Genomic DNA, 20000 nt, shown 5'->3' on the forward strand with positions numbered 1-20000 from the left:
ACATTAGTAAATATATTAAAAACCCACTGTTGATTGGATTTAAGAAAAGAAAGGAAATGGCGATTTCCGTATATTTCGATCACATGATGTGATCCTCTTCAGCGGAATACAAAGACAAGAGAAAACACATAACTTATATACAGAGGAGAAGGGTGGACTGAGGGAACATGGACATGACATATCAGGTGGCGTCTATGTCGCTGCGCGGGCTTTGTGGCAAGTCATCCGTTTTTACAATAGAAGGAAGTAATTTGTTAACTGCCAAGGTGGTTATATAATCAGGTGACCATTGTCCATTTGATATGTTAAAGTTAGGCAATTGTTTAATCAAGGAAGATTCAATGATTTTCCTTTTAGAACTACATTTTGATTTGAATATGATTTTGCATTGTCCCAATTTATGCGGTGATTATTGTTGGCGACGTGTTGTAATACCGGGGAGTTCTGTTGTGCGTATTTTACTGAGTTTTTATGTTCTTTTATTCTTGTTTGCAATTCTCTACCCGTTTGTCCCCAATATACTTCTTCACATCCTGAGCAGATATTTTAGTCATGAGACATCAGGATCATCTTTCTTTCACAGTGTACAGAAAGCCCACACACACTGGGAGTTATGTACACTTCTATAGTAACCATCCCATAATATCAAATATAGTGTTGCCTCAGGTCTTTTTCTAAGGGCACTAAGACTATGCACCCCATCATATTTGAATTCAGAAATTTCAACTACAAGAAATCTGTTAAGATGATTAGGGTACCCAGACTGGTTTATAAACAAAGCCTTAAGTAAGGCCAAAATCAGTTTCTATAAATCCACTTCCCACCCATCTCAGCATCATAAATGGAATAAAAATTGCCTAAAACTTCCTTATAACAAATCCATCAATGATTTCTCCCAAATGCTACCAAAAGATAACGTAAATATTATTTTCAGTTACCCCAATAATTAATTTATTCAGAAAAGTAGTTAATGTGCATCATAGACCAACATGATGCGAAGAAGTATATTGGGGACAAACGGGTAGAGAATTGCAAACAAGAATAAAAGAACATAAAAACTCAGTAAAATACGCACAACAGAACTCCGCGGTATTCCAATTCGTCGCCAACAATAATCACCGCATAAATTGGGACGAGGCAAAAATCATATTCAAATCAAAATGTAGTTCTAAAAGGAAAATCATTGAATCTTCCTTGATTAAACAATTGCCTAACTTTAACATATCAAATGGACAATGGTCACCTGATTATATAACCACCTTGGCAGTTATATATATATATATATGTGCAAGGTAATGCACATAGGTAAAAATAACAGCAAGTACGATTACAAGTTATTTGGAAATTCGTTAACAAAAGTGGATAGTGAAAAAGATCTCGGCGTAATTATCAGTAACGACCTCAAATCATCCAAGCAGTGTATTTCAGCCTCTGAGAAAGCAAATAAGATTCTGGGATTGATTGCGCGATCTTTTGATTTCAAAAGTCCATCACTCATTAACAAGCTATATAAATCGTTAGTTCGTCCACATTTGGAATATGCTGTTTCCGTATGGTCACCGAATCTCATTAAAGACATTGACAGACTGGAAAAAGTACAACGGCGAGCCACAAAACTGATTCCAAATATCAAAAATAAATCATACGAAAATCGACTTAAGCACATGAATCTGTTTTCCCTAAAAAAGCGTAGACTCAGAGGTGACTTGATACAGGTCTTTAAGATTTTAAAGGGAATTGACAACATCAAAAGTGACCAAATTTTCACATTGAATGAGAATCAGACAAGAAACAATGGTCTCAAACTGTCCGGAAATAGATTCAATTTGGAAGTAGGTAGAAACAACTTTGCCAACCGTGTAGTTAATGAATGGAATAAACTTCCTGCACAGGTAGTGCAATGTAGTTCAGTTCGAAGCTTTAAGAATCATTTAGATAAATACCCAAGTAAGATGCTGTAATTATTATAATTTATGTTATATTATTTGTTTTTGTTTTGTTATAATTTGTCTGTCTGATATTCATTTATTATTAGTTATATGTCAATTTATTATCATTTACTATTTACCTGTTTGTTTGTTATTCAACTATACCAATGCATTTATTTATGTATTTTAATTGTTATTTACATTGTTATAGTTTTAATTTATTATTAATATGATATTTTTTTTTTCTTTGCATCCGACCTAGATATGGATCAAAAGGTCTCCTGTCGGCATGCTTTGCCTTTGTAATCCTTTGTAATATATATATATATATATATATATTTATATATAAATATATATATATGTATGTGTATATATATATATATATATTTATATATATAAATACATACATATATATATATATATATATATGTATATATATATATGTGTGTGTGTGTGTGTGTGTGTGTGTGTGTGTGTGTGTGTGTGTGTGTGTGTGTGTGTGTGTGTGTGTGTGCGTGTGTGTGTACATAAACATGGATATTGATTATAAGTTATAATAATAATAATAACAACAAATAAGCATGCTATGGAGGCTGGATGCTCACGTCCGCGGAATCCATACTCTAAGACTCCAACGACCTAATCCATTTTCTGTCTCTCTTTTTCTCTCTCTCTATCTCTCGGGGGCACCATTAGCTCGTCCAGCGACTTGTCCAGAGGGCGTGGAGGAGGACCCTCGTACCGAACTCGTGTTAACAGGCATGGCCCTCGAGTAGGTCCTTCAACGTGGGGAACCACTCGTGCTCCAAGGCGAGTGACCCGACCCTGAAGAAAACTCGAAGTCCTCCAGTGATCGTCTGATGACGACGGCGGCGGCGGCGATTCAGTTCGTGTGGTTTGGTTTCTTGGTTAAGATGATCAAAATAACAAGTACGAAAGAAAAGGTAAACATAAACATATCATTTTTTTTTGCATCCGACCTAATCCATTTAAAGTTTGGTTACTACGAAACGATGGCATGGCCGGGAGGTTGATAATAACAAGTAAATAAAAGATAAAGTAAAAATAAATAAATTGATGAAGAAATGAACATATAAATGATCAACCAAATAAAAAGAGATACATAAAGACAAATAAACAAATAAATAAATAGATGATTAACAAAATAACCAAATAGATAGATAAACACATAAACAAATAAATAAGTAATCAGCAAGTAAAGGAGCTTTTGCCTTGTGATAGTTCAAAGATGGAGCCCTCTCAATTTGCCCGCTTAAGTTTGATGCAGTCTACACATGTATTAGGGGCTTTGGTGACGTCCCTTCGGAACAGAGGCACGGGCCTAGTCAAGCCTCCTCGGCCGGAGGGTCGAATCATTTCTGAATACGATCGCCTGGCGTCGTCAGAAATATCGTCAGTTACTAACGCTTCTATCCTTGGTGAGAGAATTGATTAAGTGGGGCAGCAGAACGAAGGGATAACAAAGTTAAAAGTGTTTTTTTTTTGTTTTGTTTTTTTTGTGAAGATGATGTTCACAATGCATGCTCGCACTAAAGCATAAGGAGGCAGAGGCATAAGTGAATAAACAGGGTAATGATTAGTTACATGAAAACACATATTTTAATCGTTTTGTATTTCGTTCCACATTGCCCCGTTTTTTTTTCTTAATGTCATTGAAGGTTTTCGTGTTTAAACTGATATAATCAGAAAAGTGCATCGGCCCTGCTTCATGAGTCTCAATCTTATGAAAAAGATAGGAGAAGATCGCTCAGGATAATCTTTGTGTGGGATTTCGCTGAAATGATTGAATATATATTCTAATGGTTGAGGGAGGCAGAATGAAAGATTAATAGTAATAATGATAATAATAATAACAAAAACAATAATAATAGTAATTATAATAATAATAATAATAATAATAATAATAATAATGATAATAATAATAATAATGATAATAATAATAATAATGATAATAATAATAATAATAATAATAATAATAATAATAATAATAATAATAATAATGATAATAATAATAATAATAATGATAATAACAATAATAATAATAATAATACATACATACATACATATACCAAAGGCTTTTTCCCCCCTTACAAGGGAGGTAGCCAAAAGAAAAAGGAATAGAAAACTACTGCCACCCCCTTCAACCCCTAAAAACTCCACTCCCCTCTACCCTCTTCCCTCTCTCTTTTCTTGGCACCTCCTGGATGACGGGTCATCCCTGCATCTTGTAGTGGACAAGATGCAGGGATGACCCTGGGTCAGAAGCAGTGTCACAAGACACAGCACGTCTACAGCAAGACCGCTTCATTAATTTGGCGACCCCCCCTCTCCGTCCCTTCATGCAGAAAAGGAGAGGACGGGGAGAAATCCCTTCGGGCTGCGTCAATTTATTTCTCATACATACTCCCTCACCCCCATCCCCCACCCACTACCCCTCATGCATCACAGCATCATCCATACACAACCCTTCTCCATTCACCCCTATTTTCTGTCTTCTCCCGTCCTTCCTCAACAGACATTCCTCTCTTTTGTAATGCCCCTGTTACCCCATCCATCCATCTCATCCTAGGACGCTCCCTCATGTTCACTTCTTCCACCTCTGCCTTTCACACCTCTTTTACTAATCTTTCTTCACTCATTCTTTCCATGTGTCCAAACCACCCTAATACTTTTTCATCAACCCTTTCTCCCAACTCCCTTTCCACCCCTGTTCTCCTCACCTCCTCATTTCTCACTCTATCTAGCCTAGTAACCCCTATCATACTTCTCAGGCATTTCATCTTCAAACTCCTCTCTTCCTCTCTTATGTTCCATTTTTCTACCCCGTACAGTGCTGTAGGCACAATCACTCATTCATACAATCTCATTCCAAAATGTCTATTTCTCATTACACTTTTTGATCCACCAAGGCATTTACTCGCTTCTCTCAATCTACATTCTACCTCAAACCCCACTCCTCCCTTTCCTGCCACTTTCGCACCCAAGTATCTAAAACTATCCACTTCCTCCAGTCTCTCTCCCTTAATACTGACTTCTAGTTTGCTGCCACTCTCTCCCCTTGTACATCTCATTACCTTACATTTGCCCACATTCATCTTTAGCTTCCTTCTTTCACACACTTTCCCAAACTCTGTCACTAACTTCCTTAATCCCTCCTGTGATCCTGCCACAAGCGCAGTGTCGTCAGCAAACAACAGCTGGCTTATCTCCCACTTTTCTCCATTTTCTTTAAACATCTCCAACCCCTGACCCACTACCTTTGCATTCACCTCTCGCACCATCCCATTCATGTATAAATTGAACAGCCAAGGCGACATAACACATCCCTGAATAAGTCTCACCTTTACTTCAAACCATTCACTCTCTCCATTTCTAATCCTTACACAAGCTCTACTACTCTCGTAAAAACTCTTGACTGCTCTTAACAGCTTTCCTCCTATCCCATATATCTGCAATACCTCCCACAGTGCCTTCCTGTCTAACCTGTCGTAAGCCTTTTCCAGATCCATAAAAGCCCAAAAAAACATCCTTACCTTTTCCTATAGCTTTCTCACATATCTGTCTTACCACAAAAATCTGATCTACACAACCTCTACCTGTCCTAAAACCACACTGTTCCTAACCAATTTCTCCCTCTGTTCCTCTCCTAATCCTCTCAATGAAGACCCTCCCATAAGCCTTCCCAACTACACTTAAAGGGCTGATCTCTCTGAAACTACTATACTCACACTTGTCCCCCTTTCCCTTGTAAACTGAAACTATAAGGCACTCCTCCAGTCCTCCGGCATACTACCCTCTCTTAGACAAACATTGAATAGCTTCACCAGGCAGTCCACCATAACTGTATCTCCTTTTTTTTTCGGACATTCTGTATGGCATCCATCCAACCCAGGTGCCTTACCTGCTCTCAACATCTTAACAACCGCTTTCACAAAGACAAAGGATTACAAAGGCAGAGCATGCCGACAAGAGATCTTTTGATCCATATCTAGGTCGGATGTGAAAAAATCATAATAATGATTGATAAATAAATTTAAAAAATCTATAATAATGTAAATAATAAAATATAATACACAAATAAATGCATATGTATAGTTAAATAATAAACAAAAGGGTAATTAGTAAATAATAATATATTGACATATAACTAATAATAAATGAGAATCAAGCAAATAATAATAAACAAACAGACAAATGATAGCAAAAGAAATAAACAAATAATATAAAATAAATTATAGTCATCACAGCATCTTGCTTAGGTGTTTATCTAAATGATTCTTAAAAGCTTCGAACTGAACTACATTGCACTGCCTCTGCAGGAAGTTTATTCCCTTCATTAACTACACGGCTGGCGAAGTTGTTTCTACCCACTTCCAAATTAAATATGTTTCCGGACAATTTGAGACCATTGTTTCTTGTCTGATTCTCATTCAGTGTGAAAATTTTGTCACTTTTGATGTTGTCAATTCCCTTTAGAATTTTAAAGACCTGTATCAATTCACCTCTGAGTCTACGCTTTTTTTTCTAAGGAAAACAGATTCATATGTTTTAGTCGATTTACGTATGATTTATTTTTTATATTTGGAATCAGTTCTGTGGCTCGCCGATGTACTTTTTTCCAATCTGTCATTGTCTTTAATGAGATTCGATGACCATACGGAAACAGCATATTCCAAATGTGGACGAACTAACGATTTATATAGCTTGTTAATGAGTAATGGACTTTTGAAATTAAAAGATCGCGAAATCAGTCCTAGAATCTTATTTGCTTTCTCAGAGGCTGAAATACACTGCTTGGATGATTTGAGATCGTTACTTATAATTACGCCGAGATCTTTATCATTATCCACTTTTATTAACGAATTTCCAAATAACTTGTAATCGTACTTACCGTTATTTTTACCTATGTGCATTACCTTGCATCTACTTGTGTTAAATTTCATTAGCCACTTTTCAGACCATTGCTGTAATCTAAATCTTCTTGAATGTCTAATTGGTTTAAGTGATTATTTGCCATTCCGCACAGTTTTATATCATCAGCAAATTTGGAAACAGTAGATTTTAGTCCATGGTCTATATCATTTATATATACTATGAATAGAAGTGGACCAAGAACGGAACCCTGAGGAACTCCACTTGTAACATTTTTCCATCTAGAAGTTTTTCCATTTAAAAAAAGTCTCTGATTTCGATCATTCAACCAATTACTAGTCCAACTTAATAGGCTACCACTTATTCCGTGTGAAGCTAATTTAGTAAGTAGTCTTTCGTGTGGGACGGTATCAAAAGCTTTTGCAAAGTCTAGATATATTAAATCTATATTGTTTCTTTTGTCATAATTCGAGATAACTGTGTTGTAGAATTCGAGTAAGTTAGTCACGCAAGAACGTTTCCGTCTGAAACCATGCTGGCTATCATTTATCAAACAGTTACTTTCTAAATGATATTCGATACCATCTCTGATGATAGTTTCCATCGTTTTTCCTACGATTGAAGCCAAACTTATCGGCATATAGTTATTTGGTTTCTTTTTGTCACCTTTTTTGAATATGGGAGTAACGTTAGCTAGCTTCCATTCTCTTGGGACATCTCCGGATATGATGGATTTCTTGAAAATAATTTCTAATGGAACAACAATATCATTTTTCATTTCCTTTAAGATTCTTGGATGCCAACCGTCAGGCCCTGGTGTTTTATTAACTTTGAGTTTCTCTATGCACCTTTTAATTTTTTCTTTTGTTATATTTACCGTAGTAAGTTTACCCTAGACTTTTCACAGGTTTCAGTTTGGAGTTCATTTTGAGGTGTTTCGTTTACGAATGGTGAGCTAAAATAATTGCTTAAAATATCACACATTCCTTCATTTGAATATTCAAGTTGACCGTCAGCAGATAATAGTGGACTAATGTGATTTCTAACAATCTTTTTACCTCTAATGTAACTATAGAACTCTTTGGGATTCTCTTTGGATTTATCAGCGATATTCACATCATCTTTCCTTATTTCTCCTCCATTTTCCTCACTCATCACTATCATTTTCTTTGCGCTTCCCACTACAACTACCTTTCCCTCCTTATTCTCCTTCACATTTAGCAACTCTCTAAAATACTCTGCCCACCTTCCTCTCACTGCCTTCTCTTCCATTATCATCTCTCCATCTGCATCTTTTACCTTTTCTTCTCTACTCGATTCGCCTCCTCTTCCTCCTTTAATTTCTTTCCAAAACATCTTTTTTTTACTTTCAAAATTTTCTGTCATACTCTTACCCCATTTCACATCTGCCTCCTTTATCTTATGCTTTACTTCTCTTCTCTTTACTTTGTACCTCTCATACGATTCCGTCGTCCTATTTTGTAACCAATCTTTGAGAGCCTGCTTCTTCTCTTCTACACATTTCTATGCTTTCTCATCCCACCACTCACTATCCTTTCTTCTATTTCCTCCCGCCCTCCTTGTTCCACACACCATCTTTGCACACCTTATGACTCCCTCCTTGAACCATCCCCATTCCTCCTCCACTCCTAGTTCTAGTTCTACTATGATGATGATAATAATAATAATAATAACACAGGGGAACACTTTTTCAGTAACTTTGAGTTGCATTGGATATTTTAACGGATTTTGAAAGAGTTTTAGCCGCTGATTTCAAATCTGAAATTAGTTTTTCTCTACAAGCTCTAGTTTGTATGCAATTTGAGGTTAATGAAATTGTACATATGTGAACTTGCGTAAACCATGTATAAGCATTTTAACGTCCATATATATAGATAGCTTCTAATATTTTGATCATTCTTCTTTTGTTTCAGTTCAAACATGGCTTCCAGAATGAGACATCATTGCAGAAACAAGCCTGATGCCTTCTGCTACATATGTGGATGCTACACACTCAATCGTCAGAGACGTAACATATCCTCGTTCGTCAAGCGTGCCTACAAGGCATATTTTGAAGTTCATCTTGGTGATCAAGACAAGCAATGGGCTCCTCATGTTGTGTGCCACAATTGTGAGGAAATGCTTCGAGACTGGACCAAAGGAAAACGCAAAGGTCTGCCTTTTGGAGTTCCAATGATTTGGCGCGAACCCACCAACCATGTAACTGACTGTTATTTCTGCATGTTAAACACAACGGGTGTTGGGAAGAAAAACCGACATAAGAATTACGTATCCGAACATTCCCTCAGCTATTCGGCCTGTTCCGCACTCTGAAGAAGTACCTGTTCCAGTTTTCAAAGGCTTGCCTTCATTGGACGATAAAGACATTGGACATGATACAAGCCAGCAAGACAGTTGTGACAGTGAATTGTCAGAAAAGTGTTCACAATCGGAGGACTGTTCTTCAGACACTGAACCTTTCCCCGTCCCTAAGCCTCTTCCCCAGGCTGAACTGAATGATTTAGTGCGGGATTTAGGTCTTTCAAAGAAAGCAGCAGAGCTTTTGGCATCAAGATTACAAGGCAGAAATCTTGTTGATCACTCTGTTAAAGTATCATATTTCAGAAAGCGTGACCAGCTTTTTGTGACCTTCTTTTCAAAAGACAGACAGTTTGTTTACTGCCATGACATCCCAGGGCTTCTCAAAGAACTGGGTGTACCTTACTATAGTCCTGCTGAATGGAGACTCTTTTTAGACAGTTCAAAACGCAGTCTAAAGTGTGTTCTTTTACATAATGGCAATGTTTATGGAGCAGTACCTGTCGGTCACTCAGTGCATTTGCGGGAAGACTATGATGATATGAGAATGGTCATGGACTTATTAAAGTATCATGAGCACAATTGGATAATTTGTGTAGACTTAAAGATGGTCAACTTTCTTCTTGGACAACAGAAAGGTTTCACCAAGTTTCCATGTTTCCTCTGTATGTGGGACAGCCGAGCACGAGACAGACATTGGGTCCAGAAGGACTGGCCTATTCGTGACACCCTTGAAGCAGGCATGCCAAATATCATACAAGACCCAATTGTAAACAGAGATAAGATCATCTTTCCTCCTCTTCACATCAAATTAGGTTTGATGAAACAATTTGTCAAGGCACTGGAAACCGAAGGTGAATGTTTCCAACACATCATCACAGCTTTACCAGGGTTATCATTTGAGAAGATCAAAGCAGGCGTGTTTGATGGCCCACAGATTCGAACCCTAATTCGTGATGATCAGTTTGTTGCTAAGATGACCGCTTTAGAAAGGGCAGCATGGTTATTCTTTGTGGCAGTCGTTCAGAACTTCCTTGGAAACAATAAGGCGGAGAACTACAGTGAACTTGTGAACAGAATGCCCCTCGCTTTTCGTGATCTCGGGTGCAACATGAGCATCAAGCTTCATTTTTTGAACAGCCACCTTGATCAGTTCCCTGACAACCTGGGGACTGTGAGTGACGAACAAGGAGAACGATTCCACCAAGACCTAAAGATCATGGAAGAACGCTACCAAGGGCGCTGGGACAAAAGTATGATGGCTGACTACTGCTGGAGCATTAAACGAAATTGCCCAGATGAAATGTACAAACGCAAAAGTTACAAACGCAAATTCCTGCCTGAAAAAAATACACAAAGAAATTGATAAGATTCCATCAGCTGTGGTGATGTTCTGAAGGATGCTAATCTAACTTTGGGATAGATGTTCTGTTTCTTTTGCCTTAATAAATGTACAGAAATGGCTTTCATACTGTTTTAAGATTCAAGTGAACAAAAGAATTGTGGCTGATATTGCAATTTCCTATAATAACGAAAATTTAAAAAATAAATAAAAATGTCAAATTGCATAAAATCTGTAGCTTGCAGACAAAACCCGACTTCAGATTTGAAATCAGCACACTCAAGTTGACTACAGAAAAGTCTTTTTTTAAATGCAACAAAATGAGTGTTCCCCAGTGTAATGATAATAATAATAATAATAATAATAATAATAATAATAATAATAATAATAATAATAATAATAATAATAATAATAATAATAATAATAACAATGATAATAACAATAATAATAACAATAATAATAATAATAAAAAAAAAAAATAATAATAATAATAATAATAATAATAATAATGATAATAATAATAATAATAATAATAATAATAACAATAATAATAACAACAATAATAATAATACATACATATACTATGGCTTTTCCCCTTACAAGGGAGGTAGCCAAAAAGGAAAAGGCATAAAATCATTCCCACCCATTTCATCCCTGAATACACTCCACGCCCCTCCACCTTGTCCACTGCCCTGGGTCAGAACCAGTGTCGCAAGACACAGCACATCCAGAGCAAGGCCGCTTCATTAAATCGGCGACCCCCCTCTCCATCCCCCCATGCAGAAAAGGAGAAGACGGAGAGAAATCCCTTCGGGCTGCGTCAAATTTTGCTCACACATACTACCTCACCCCCCATCCCCCCGTCCATTCCACCTCATGCATCACAACATCATCCATATACAACCATTCTCCATTCACCCCTGTCTTCTGTCCTCTCCCGTCCTTCCTCAACAGACATTCCCCTCTTCCTTAAAACCCCCTTCACCCCATCCATCCATCTCATCCTAGGACGTCCCCTCATGTTCACTCCCTCCACATCTGCCTTCCATACCTCTTTTATTAGTCTTTCTTCTCTCATACTTTCCATGTGTCCAAACCATCCTAATACTCTTTCATCAACCCTATCTCCCAACTTCCTTTCCACCCCTGTTCTCCTCCTCACCTCCTCATTTCTCACTCTATCAAGCCTAGTAACCCCCATCATACTTCTCAGACACCTCATCTCAAACACATTCAAACTCCTTCACTCTTCCTCTTATGTTCCATGTTTCTGCCCCATACAGTGCTGTTGGTACAATCACTCCTTCATAAATTCTCCTCTTAGCATCCATTCCAAAATGTCTATTTCTCATTACACTTTTTGATCCACCAAGGCATTTACTTGCTTCTCTCAATCTACATTCTACCTCCACCTTCACTCCTCCCTTTCCTGCCACATTTGCACCTAAGTATCTAAAACTATCCACTTCCTCCAGTCGCTCTCCCTTAATGCTCACTTCCAGTCTGCTGCCACTTTCACCCCTTGAACATCTCATCACCTTACTTTAACCACATTTATCTTCAGCTTTCTTCTATCACACACTCTCCCAAATTCTGTCACCAGCTTCCTCAATCCCTCCTCCGATCCTGCAAACAACAGCTGGCTCACCTCCCACTTTTCTTCATTTTCTTTAACCATCTCCAACCCCTGACCCACCACCCTTGCATTTACCTCTCGCACTACCCCATCCATGTACAAGTTGAACAGCCTGGGCGACATAACCCATCCCTGACGAAGTCCCACCTTTACCTCGAACCACTCACTCTCTCCATTTCTAATCCTGACACAAGCTCTACTACTCTCATAAAAACTCTTGACAGCTCCTAGAAGCTTTCCTCCTATCCCGTATATCCGCAAAACCTCACACAGTGCCTTCCTATCTATCCTGTCGTAAGCCTTTTCCAGATCCATAAAAGCCCAGAAAACATCCTTCCCCTTTCCTATAGCTTTCTCACATATCTGTCTTACCACAAATATCTGATCTACACAACCTCTATCCGTCCTAAATCCACACTGTTCATCACCAATTACTCCCTCTGTTCCTCTCCTAATCCTCTCAATCAAGATCCTCCCATAAGCCTTCCCAACTACATTTAACAAGCTAATCCCTCTGAAACTACTACATTCACACTTGTCCCCTTTTCCCTTGTAAAGTGGAACTATACAGGCACTTCTCCAGTCCTCCGGCACTCTACCCTCTCTCCAGCAAACATTAAATAACCTCACCAGCCAGTCCAACATTACTATACCTCCTTTTTTTAAGACATTCTGTATGGCACCCATCCAGACCAGATGCCTTACCTGCTTTCATCATCTTAGCAACTGCCTTCACTTCATCCTTCCTTATTTCTCCTCCATTTTCCTCACTCATCACTGTCATTTTCTTAGTATTTCCCACTGCAGCTATCTTTCCCTCCCTATCTTCCTTCACATTTAGCAACTCCCTAAAATATTCTGCCCATCTTCCCCTTACTGCCTTCTCTTCCATTATCATCTCTCCATCTGCACCTTTTACCTTTTCTTCTCTACTTGATACGCCTCCTCTTCCTCTCTTAATTTCTTTCCAAAACATCTTATTATTACTTTCAAAATTTCTGTCATACTCTTACCCCATTTCACATCAGCTCTTCTCTGCCCCTTTACCTTTTGCTTTACTTCTCTTTTCTTTTCTTTGTACCTCTCATTTGACTCCCTCGTCCTATTTTGTAACCAATCTGTGAAAGCTCGCTTCTTCTCTTCTACAACCTTCTTTGTTTCCTCATCCCACCATTCACTACCCTTCCTTCTATTTCCTCCTGTCCTTCTTGTTCCACATATCATCTTTGCACACTTTGTGACTCCCTCCTTGAACCATCCCCATTCCTCCTCCACTCCTAGCTCTACTCTATCCTTCACTCCCTCCCACTCCTCTTTCAGCTTCTTCTTGTACTCCTTCTCCTTTTCCTTTTCATTTAAAGAGTTCACTCTAAGCACCTCCCTACCTTTTGTTCTTTTCCTCTTTCTCCATCTATCCTCCACTCTCAACTTACCTTCCACCAAAAAATGATCTGATATTCCCCCACCCTCTCCCCTTAGCACATGTACATCCTTAACTCTTCCTATCATAATCCTATTTACCACTACATAATCCATTAACGCTCTATCTACCACCTTCCAACCACCACCCTCTCCCATGTGTACTTATGCTTGACTTTCTTCCGAAACATTGTATTTGCTATCATCAACTCTCTTTCTAGACACATCTCCACCATTAACTCTCCACTACGATTCTTTCCTGTAACTCCACATTTCCCAACCACTCCATCATTTGGATCATTTCCTACCCTAGCATTAAGGTCTCCCAGTACTATTACATTGACATTTCTCCCTAATCCCTCTATGCACTCATTTAAATCTATCTAAAAAGACTCCCTTTCTTCTACAATCTTCTCACTGCCAGGCCACATCTACTTTCCCAGTTTCACCTTCATCCACATTATCCTTGAGGAAACCTCCTTCCACTCCACTACACGTTTACCTATCTCTTCACTTACTAATACAGCCACCCCTTCTCTCCCTCGCCCTCTCTTCACTCCTGATAACCTCCCACTTACACTCGCCCTTCCCTTTCAACTTAGTTTCACTCAAAGCCAACACATCCATCTTTCGTCTCACAAACATACTACCTATCTCTTCCCTTTTACTCTCATCTGTACCACATCCACCCAAACCTTAGGGTGCTGGTCGGAAAACTCCTAGACCCTCTTATGCCTTTTCTTTTTTTTTAGGAATGTCCCCTGTGGGGCTACAGGGAGAAGGATGCCTGGTCCCAATCCCCGTCCCTTTTTTCTCGTCTCCTACGATCCAAGTGGAAATACTTGGTGGCAGTATTCTTTTCCCCCACTACAGGGTAGGTAGGCGAAAAAGGAAATAAATATTCAGAGAAATTGTACAGGACAGTAACAAGGGGTTGGGGGACAGCATAACGGAGGGACAGTTATGCTGCATGTTATTGTGGCAAAGTAGCATGCAGTTGATACTTTAGGGTCTATATGGGGAGCCCCTACGAACCAGAGACACACATCATTTTGGCTGTGATAGAGGAAAACTCTGTTCATAGAGAAATTATGACACTTTTATACTTTTATACATACATATATACATATACCAATGCTTTTCCCCCCTTATAAGGGGGGTAGCCAAAAAGAAAATACTATAAAATCATTCCCAACCATTCCATCCCTGAATACACTCCACACCCCTCCACCCTCCCTCATATCTTAGCACCTCCTGAAAGACGGGTCATCCCTGCACCTTGTCCACTGCCCTGGGTCAGAAGCAGTGTCGCAAGACACAGCACATCCACAGCAAGGCCGCTTCATTAAATCGGCGACCCCCCCTCTCCGTTCCCCCATTGCATAAAATGAGAGGACGGGGAGAAATCCCTTCGGGCTGCGTCAAATTTTGCTCACACATACTACCTCACCCCCCATCCACCTGCCCATTGCACCTCATGCAATCACAACATCATCCATATACAACCATTCTCCATTCACCCCTGTCTTCTGTCCTCTCCCGTCCTTCCTCAACAGACATTCCCCTCTTCCCCCAAAGCCCCCTTCACCCCATCCATCCACCTCATCCTAGGATGTCCCCTAATGTTCACTCCTTCCACATCTGCCTTCCATACCTCTTTTACTAGTCTTTCTTCACTCATTCTTTCCATGTGTCCAAACCATCCTAATATTCTTTCATCTACCCTATCTCCCAACTCCCTTTCCACCCCTGTTCTCCTCCTCACCTCCTCATTTCTCACTATATCTAGCCTAGTAACCCCCATCATACTTCTCAGACACCTCATCTCAAACACATTCAAACTCCTTCTCTCTTCTTCTCTTATGTTCCATGTTTCTGCCCCATACAGTGCTGTTGGCACAATCACTCCTTCATAAATTCTCCTCTTAGCATCCATTCCCAAATGTCTATTCCTCATTACACTCTTTAATCCACCAAGGCATTTACTCGCTTCTCTCAATCTACATTCTACCTCCACTTTCACTCCACCTTTCCCTGCCACATTTGCACCCAAGTATCTAAAACTATCCACTTCTTCCAGTCGCTCTCCCTTAATGCTCAATTCCAGTCTACTGCCACTTTCACCCCTTGTACATCTCATCACCTTACTTTTACCCACATTTATCTTTAGTTTTCTTCTATCACATACTCTCCCAAATTCTGTCACCAGCTTCCTCAATCCCTCCTCCGATCCTGCCACAAGCGCAGTGTCGTCCGCAAACAACAGCTGACTCACCTCCCACTTTTCTCCATTTTCCAATAATAATAATAGTAGTAATGATAATATAATAATAACAATAATAATAATAATAATAATAATAATAATAATAATAATAATGATAATAATAATAATAATAATAATGGTGGCAGTATAATAATAATAATAATAATAATAATAATAATAATAATAATAATAATAATAATGGTGGCAGTATAATAATAATAATAATAATAATAATAATAATAATAATAATAATAATAATAATAATAATGGTGGCAGTATAATAATAATAACTAGCGGAACCTGTGTAAATTACACGAAAGAGAAGAGGGTAAATCATTGGATCAAGATGGCAAGAGAGGTAGGATATCCTCTCCCTCTGTTGTCCTTCAGGGTGCACTATAATGTCACGCTGGACAGGAGGTGCTCCATCATCACCGACAAATATTGCTGCAATTTCATCATTTGTTGGATTATTATATCTCCTCGCATCAGGGCCGGCAATAAATTGCATGGTTATTTTTCTGGGAGGGATATTTTGTAATGTAGCTCTCTGTTGCTCTTCAAGTTCGACAGTTCTCATGTTTTTATATGCCCCTACATAAAGATTATCGACCATTGCTTGAGATATTTTTTTGAAAACTGAATATAAGCAATTAGAATTTTGATTAGCATTTGACCTCAGATTTAATGCTTCATTTGTTTCAATTATATAGAGCTGTCCATATTTTCTTTCATTTTCATTTGGATGTAAATTTGTTGCATAATGATATATTTGTCCTTGCAATCGAAAACAATATGGACCATGTCCTGGAGGTGGTTTCGAGAACTTTGGCGCCTTCGCGAACTTCGGCCCCTTCGAGAACTTTGGCACCTTCGAGAATTTCGGCACCTTCGAGAACTTCGGCACCTTCGACAATTTCGGCACTTTCGAGAACTTCGAGAACCTCGACACCTTCGAGAACTTCGGCACGTTCGAGAACTTCGGCACCCGTGTAAATTACACGAAATGATATTTTCAATACTAATTATCTTGTTCCTAACCTATACATGTTTGAATAAAATGTGATAAGATTTGAATTGTATATTTATTTTAAAAAATGAGCAATACATGAAACAATTTACAAAACTTCTTTATATACAATATTTCTTGTGAAGGTAGTTCCTCTTCTCTGGCCATGAGTAGAATCATTCTGAGGACAATTTTTCACTCTTACACTGTTCATAGACCTTGCTCTTGAGAAGGCTACATAAAGTTGTCCATGAGTAAAGCAAGGTTGTGGTAAGTAGATCCCAACCTTATCGAAAGTCTGTCCTTGAGCTTTATTAATGGTCATTGAATATGATAGGCGGACGGGAAATTGAGTCCTGTGCAGAACAAATGGAATATTTACGTCACTGGGATTAAGTTTAATTCTTGGAATTAAAACTCGCTCCTGAGCATGAGATCCAATCATGATTGAAGCTAGAATACTGTGGTTATGAAGCTTCAATACTTCTAAACGCGTTCCATTACATAGTCCTTGCGTTATTGACAGGTTTCGAAGCAGCATAATAATAGATCCAACTTTAAGATTGAGACGATGAGGAGGCATTCCCGAAGGCGTAAGTGAATTTATGAATTCGATTGGATAATTATTGGCTTCCATTTCATTGTCTGATGATACTGAATCTATACTTAGATATGTTTTGCTCTCAGTTGGTAGTCTTCGTAGAATATCTTCATTAACTTTCAAGCAATCTACATTTTTTGGTGACAAAATAACTCTACTTTTCATTTCGTCTTGGGTGCAATTATCAAATATGTCTGATACTAAAGAGTCAATGCATACACATTGTTCTGGGATATTGATCGTATCATCAGAAACGTTATCAAGTGAACTCTGCACTCGACCATTTCCAATTTGTAAGAGCCATTGTGAGAAAACTTGTTCGTTTTCATTAGTCCTCATATTCTGAGAGAGTTTAAAGTTCATGAAAATTGTGCCACATTGGAGACTTCTTTAGGCATACATCCAATACTGCAGCAGGTGGAGCTCTAGGAACCACAGGCAGAACTTGCCTGAAATCTCCTCCTAATATGATGACTTTACCACCAAATATGCTATTATTATTCATAATATCTTGTAAACAATTATCAATAGCATTCAATGCATATCGAGGGATCATCGACGCCTCATCAATAATGAAGACTTTCACCTGCCTGGTCAGAATTAGGCGCAATATTGCAGGTAATTGTCTCAGTCAAAGGAACAGGAAGTTTGAAGATACTGTGAAGAGTTTTTCCATTTTTCAATAGTGTTGCTGCAATACCTGTCCAAGCAGAAGTACTAACAGCCACATTTTGAGCCACCAGGTAATCATGAATCATATTGAATAGAAAAGTTTTGCCAGAGCCACCAGGTGCATCCAAGTAAAACAGTCGGTGGTTGGTTTCTAATCCTCTATCTATTTCACTTACAGCGTTAATGACAATATTAAATACATATCTTTGCTCAATATTTAGTACTTCAGGATTGACTTCTTGAATTTCTTCCATATGTTGAATGGCAGAAGGCTCACTGATTGGTTCTGGCAGACCAAGCATTGCACAATTCATGCCGTTTTCATTCAAAATCATGTTTATGTGATGCAGAGCGATATTTTCTGCAACATTATTATCATATTGGCATAAAAGGTCCTCTATCATAAGGTGTTTGTTATCATTCCATAATTGTAAGGCATTTTGTGGTGTATTGAATTAACAAATCATTGCAAACATGTTAAGAAGCTGTCGTGGCATTTGATATATAGCTGCCTCACTCAAAGCCATTTCTAGTTTGTTGTCATCTTCAAGCAGTTGCAATCGAATACAGGCATCCTTAAAGGTCGGCAACTGTTCACCTCCTACAGTTTTCAAGTCATCAAAAGAAGTTGCACCTGGTACATGAAGAAGAAGCATCCTTAAATGGAATTTCTCAGCATTTCTAGGACTGGCAGAGTACATTCTCGTTACAATCTGGCGGTGACGTTGTCTTCTGGTCCAAGTGTTGCTTTGGTTATTAAATACATAATATTCAGGGATATCAGTATAAAGGTGGGCTCTTGCATCCACGTCACTTTGGTTAAGTTTGAACCATGCAGTTAATTGCGTGTCTCGTCCTTCTGCACGGGCAGCAGCCTGTCTTTGTTCGCCCGGCTTATAATAAACTTGTTGCTGGTCAGGCAAATGGAGTGCCAGTCGGTAAACTGTGTGCGACTGTCCATACATTTTATATTCTGACAAACGCCAAAATGCTTCAGGCGGAGATACGTATCTACACGAAATATATTGTTTAATTTCATTATATTCTTTTTCATTAGTTTGATTGTTGTTCATATAAATTTCCATCATTGCGCTATCATGTCTTTTATAGACATATTTGAAAAGATATTTCACACTTTTTACCGATATACACACTTCTACATTAATGTGAGCACCATATTTTCTGAGTAAATATTTATTATATGGTACTACAAACCTGCAGTCAACCTCATGGACGCCCACTCTAACAGAATCTCCATTATTTCTGCGTCTGTAAAGAGGATATCCAGAAACATTTGTTATAGTCTCCTGATACGGCATAGGAAATTTCTTTTGACACTCCCTCTACCATACAGATTGAATTGGGATTAAATGTACCGCAGGGTCCATGAATCATGAGTTTTTTCACTAATTCTCTCAATTCTGGATCATGTTCTGATGGTAATTCAGCTGAAACAATATTATCAATTTATTCTTTAGTTCTAATTTTATCTTCTTCACGCAGCATGATTAGCATGTGACAATGCGGGAGACCTCTTTTCTGAAATTCAATAACATGTATCGCAGCAATAGGTATCCCAAGTACATGTCTGTCCTTTATGTCAATCATTAATTCATTGAGATGTTGTTTGAAAACTCGTGCCAACAAATCAGGTCTGTTCTGTGCAGTTTCATGAGGCTGTAAGTTTTCAGTTACTTCTCGACATTTTGGATTGCAAGTATATGTTATAAATAAATCAGGCCTTCCATACTTGCAAACTATTGCCATTCCATCTTGATAGCATTGTTGCATATTTCGTTGGCTCCCTGTGAAGGATGATGGCAAAATGACAGGTACTCCAGGATCTTCATTTTCATTATTTCTTGCAAGGTGATCCATCAAACCTGAATACATTGCAACTCTTAGTTGTGCTTGATTT

General features: G+C 38.4%; 2 protein-coding genes across 2 annotated transcripts in view; both read right to left on the reverse strand.

Annotated features, from left to right (window-relative positions):
* Positions 1 to 18417, reverse strand: part of LOC143036154 (uncharacterized) — a 57507-nt gene extending 39090 nt beyond the window's left edge. Inside the window, exons 1-2 of the mRNA XM_076203402.1 lie at positions 18001 to 18417; positions 17192 to 17752 (exon numbers count right to left, since the gene is read on the reverse strand). Of these exons, the coding sequence (XP_076059517.1) occupies positions 17192 to 17752; positions 18001 to 18417 (978 nt within the window). The remainder of the gene's footprint in view (positions 1 to 17191; positions 17753 to 18000) is intronic.
* Positions 18418 to 19549: 1132 nt separating this feature from the next.
* The window catches only part of LOC143036155 (uncharacterized), a 588-nt gene continuing 137 nt past the window's right edge, over positions 19550 to 20000 (reverse strand). The window contains exon 1 of the mRNA XM_076203403.1: positions 19550 to 20000. This exon is cut by the window's right edge and continues 137 nt beyond it. Coding sequence (XP_076059518.1) covers positions 19550 to 20000 — 451 coding nt within the window.

The sequence above is a fragment of the Oratosquilla oratoria genome, chromosome 20 (assembly GCF_046742065.1).
Source record: "Oratosquilla oratoria isolate Oo_2021 chromosome 20, ASM4674206v1, whole genome shotgun sequence".
NCBI lineage: Eukaryota > Metazoa > Arthropoda > Malacostraca > Stomatopoda > Squillidae > Oratosquilla > Oratosquilla oratoria.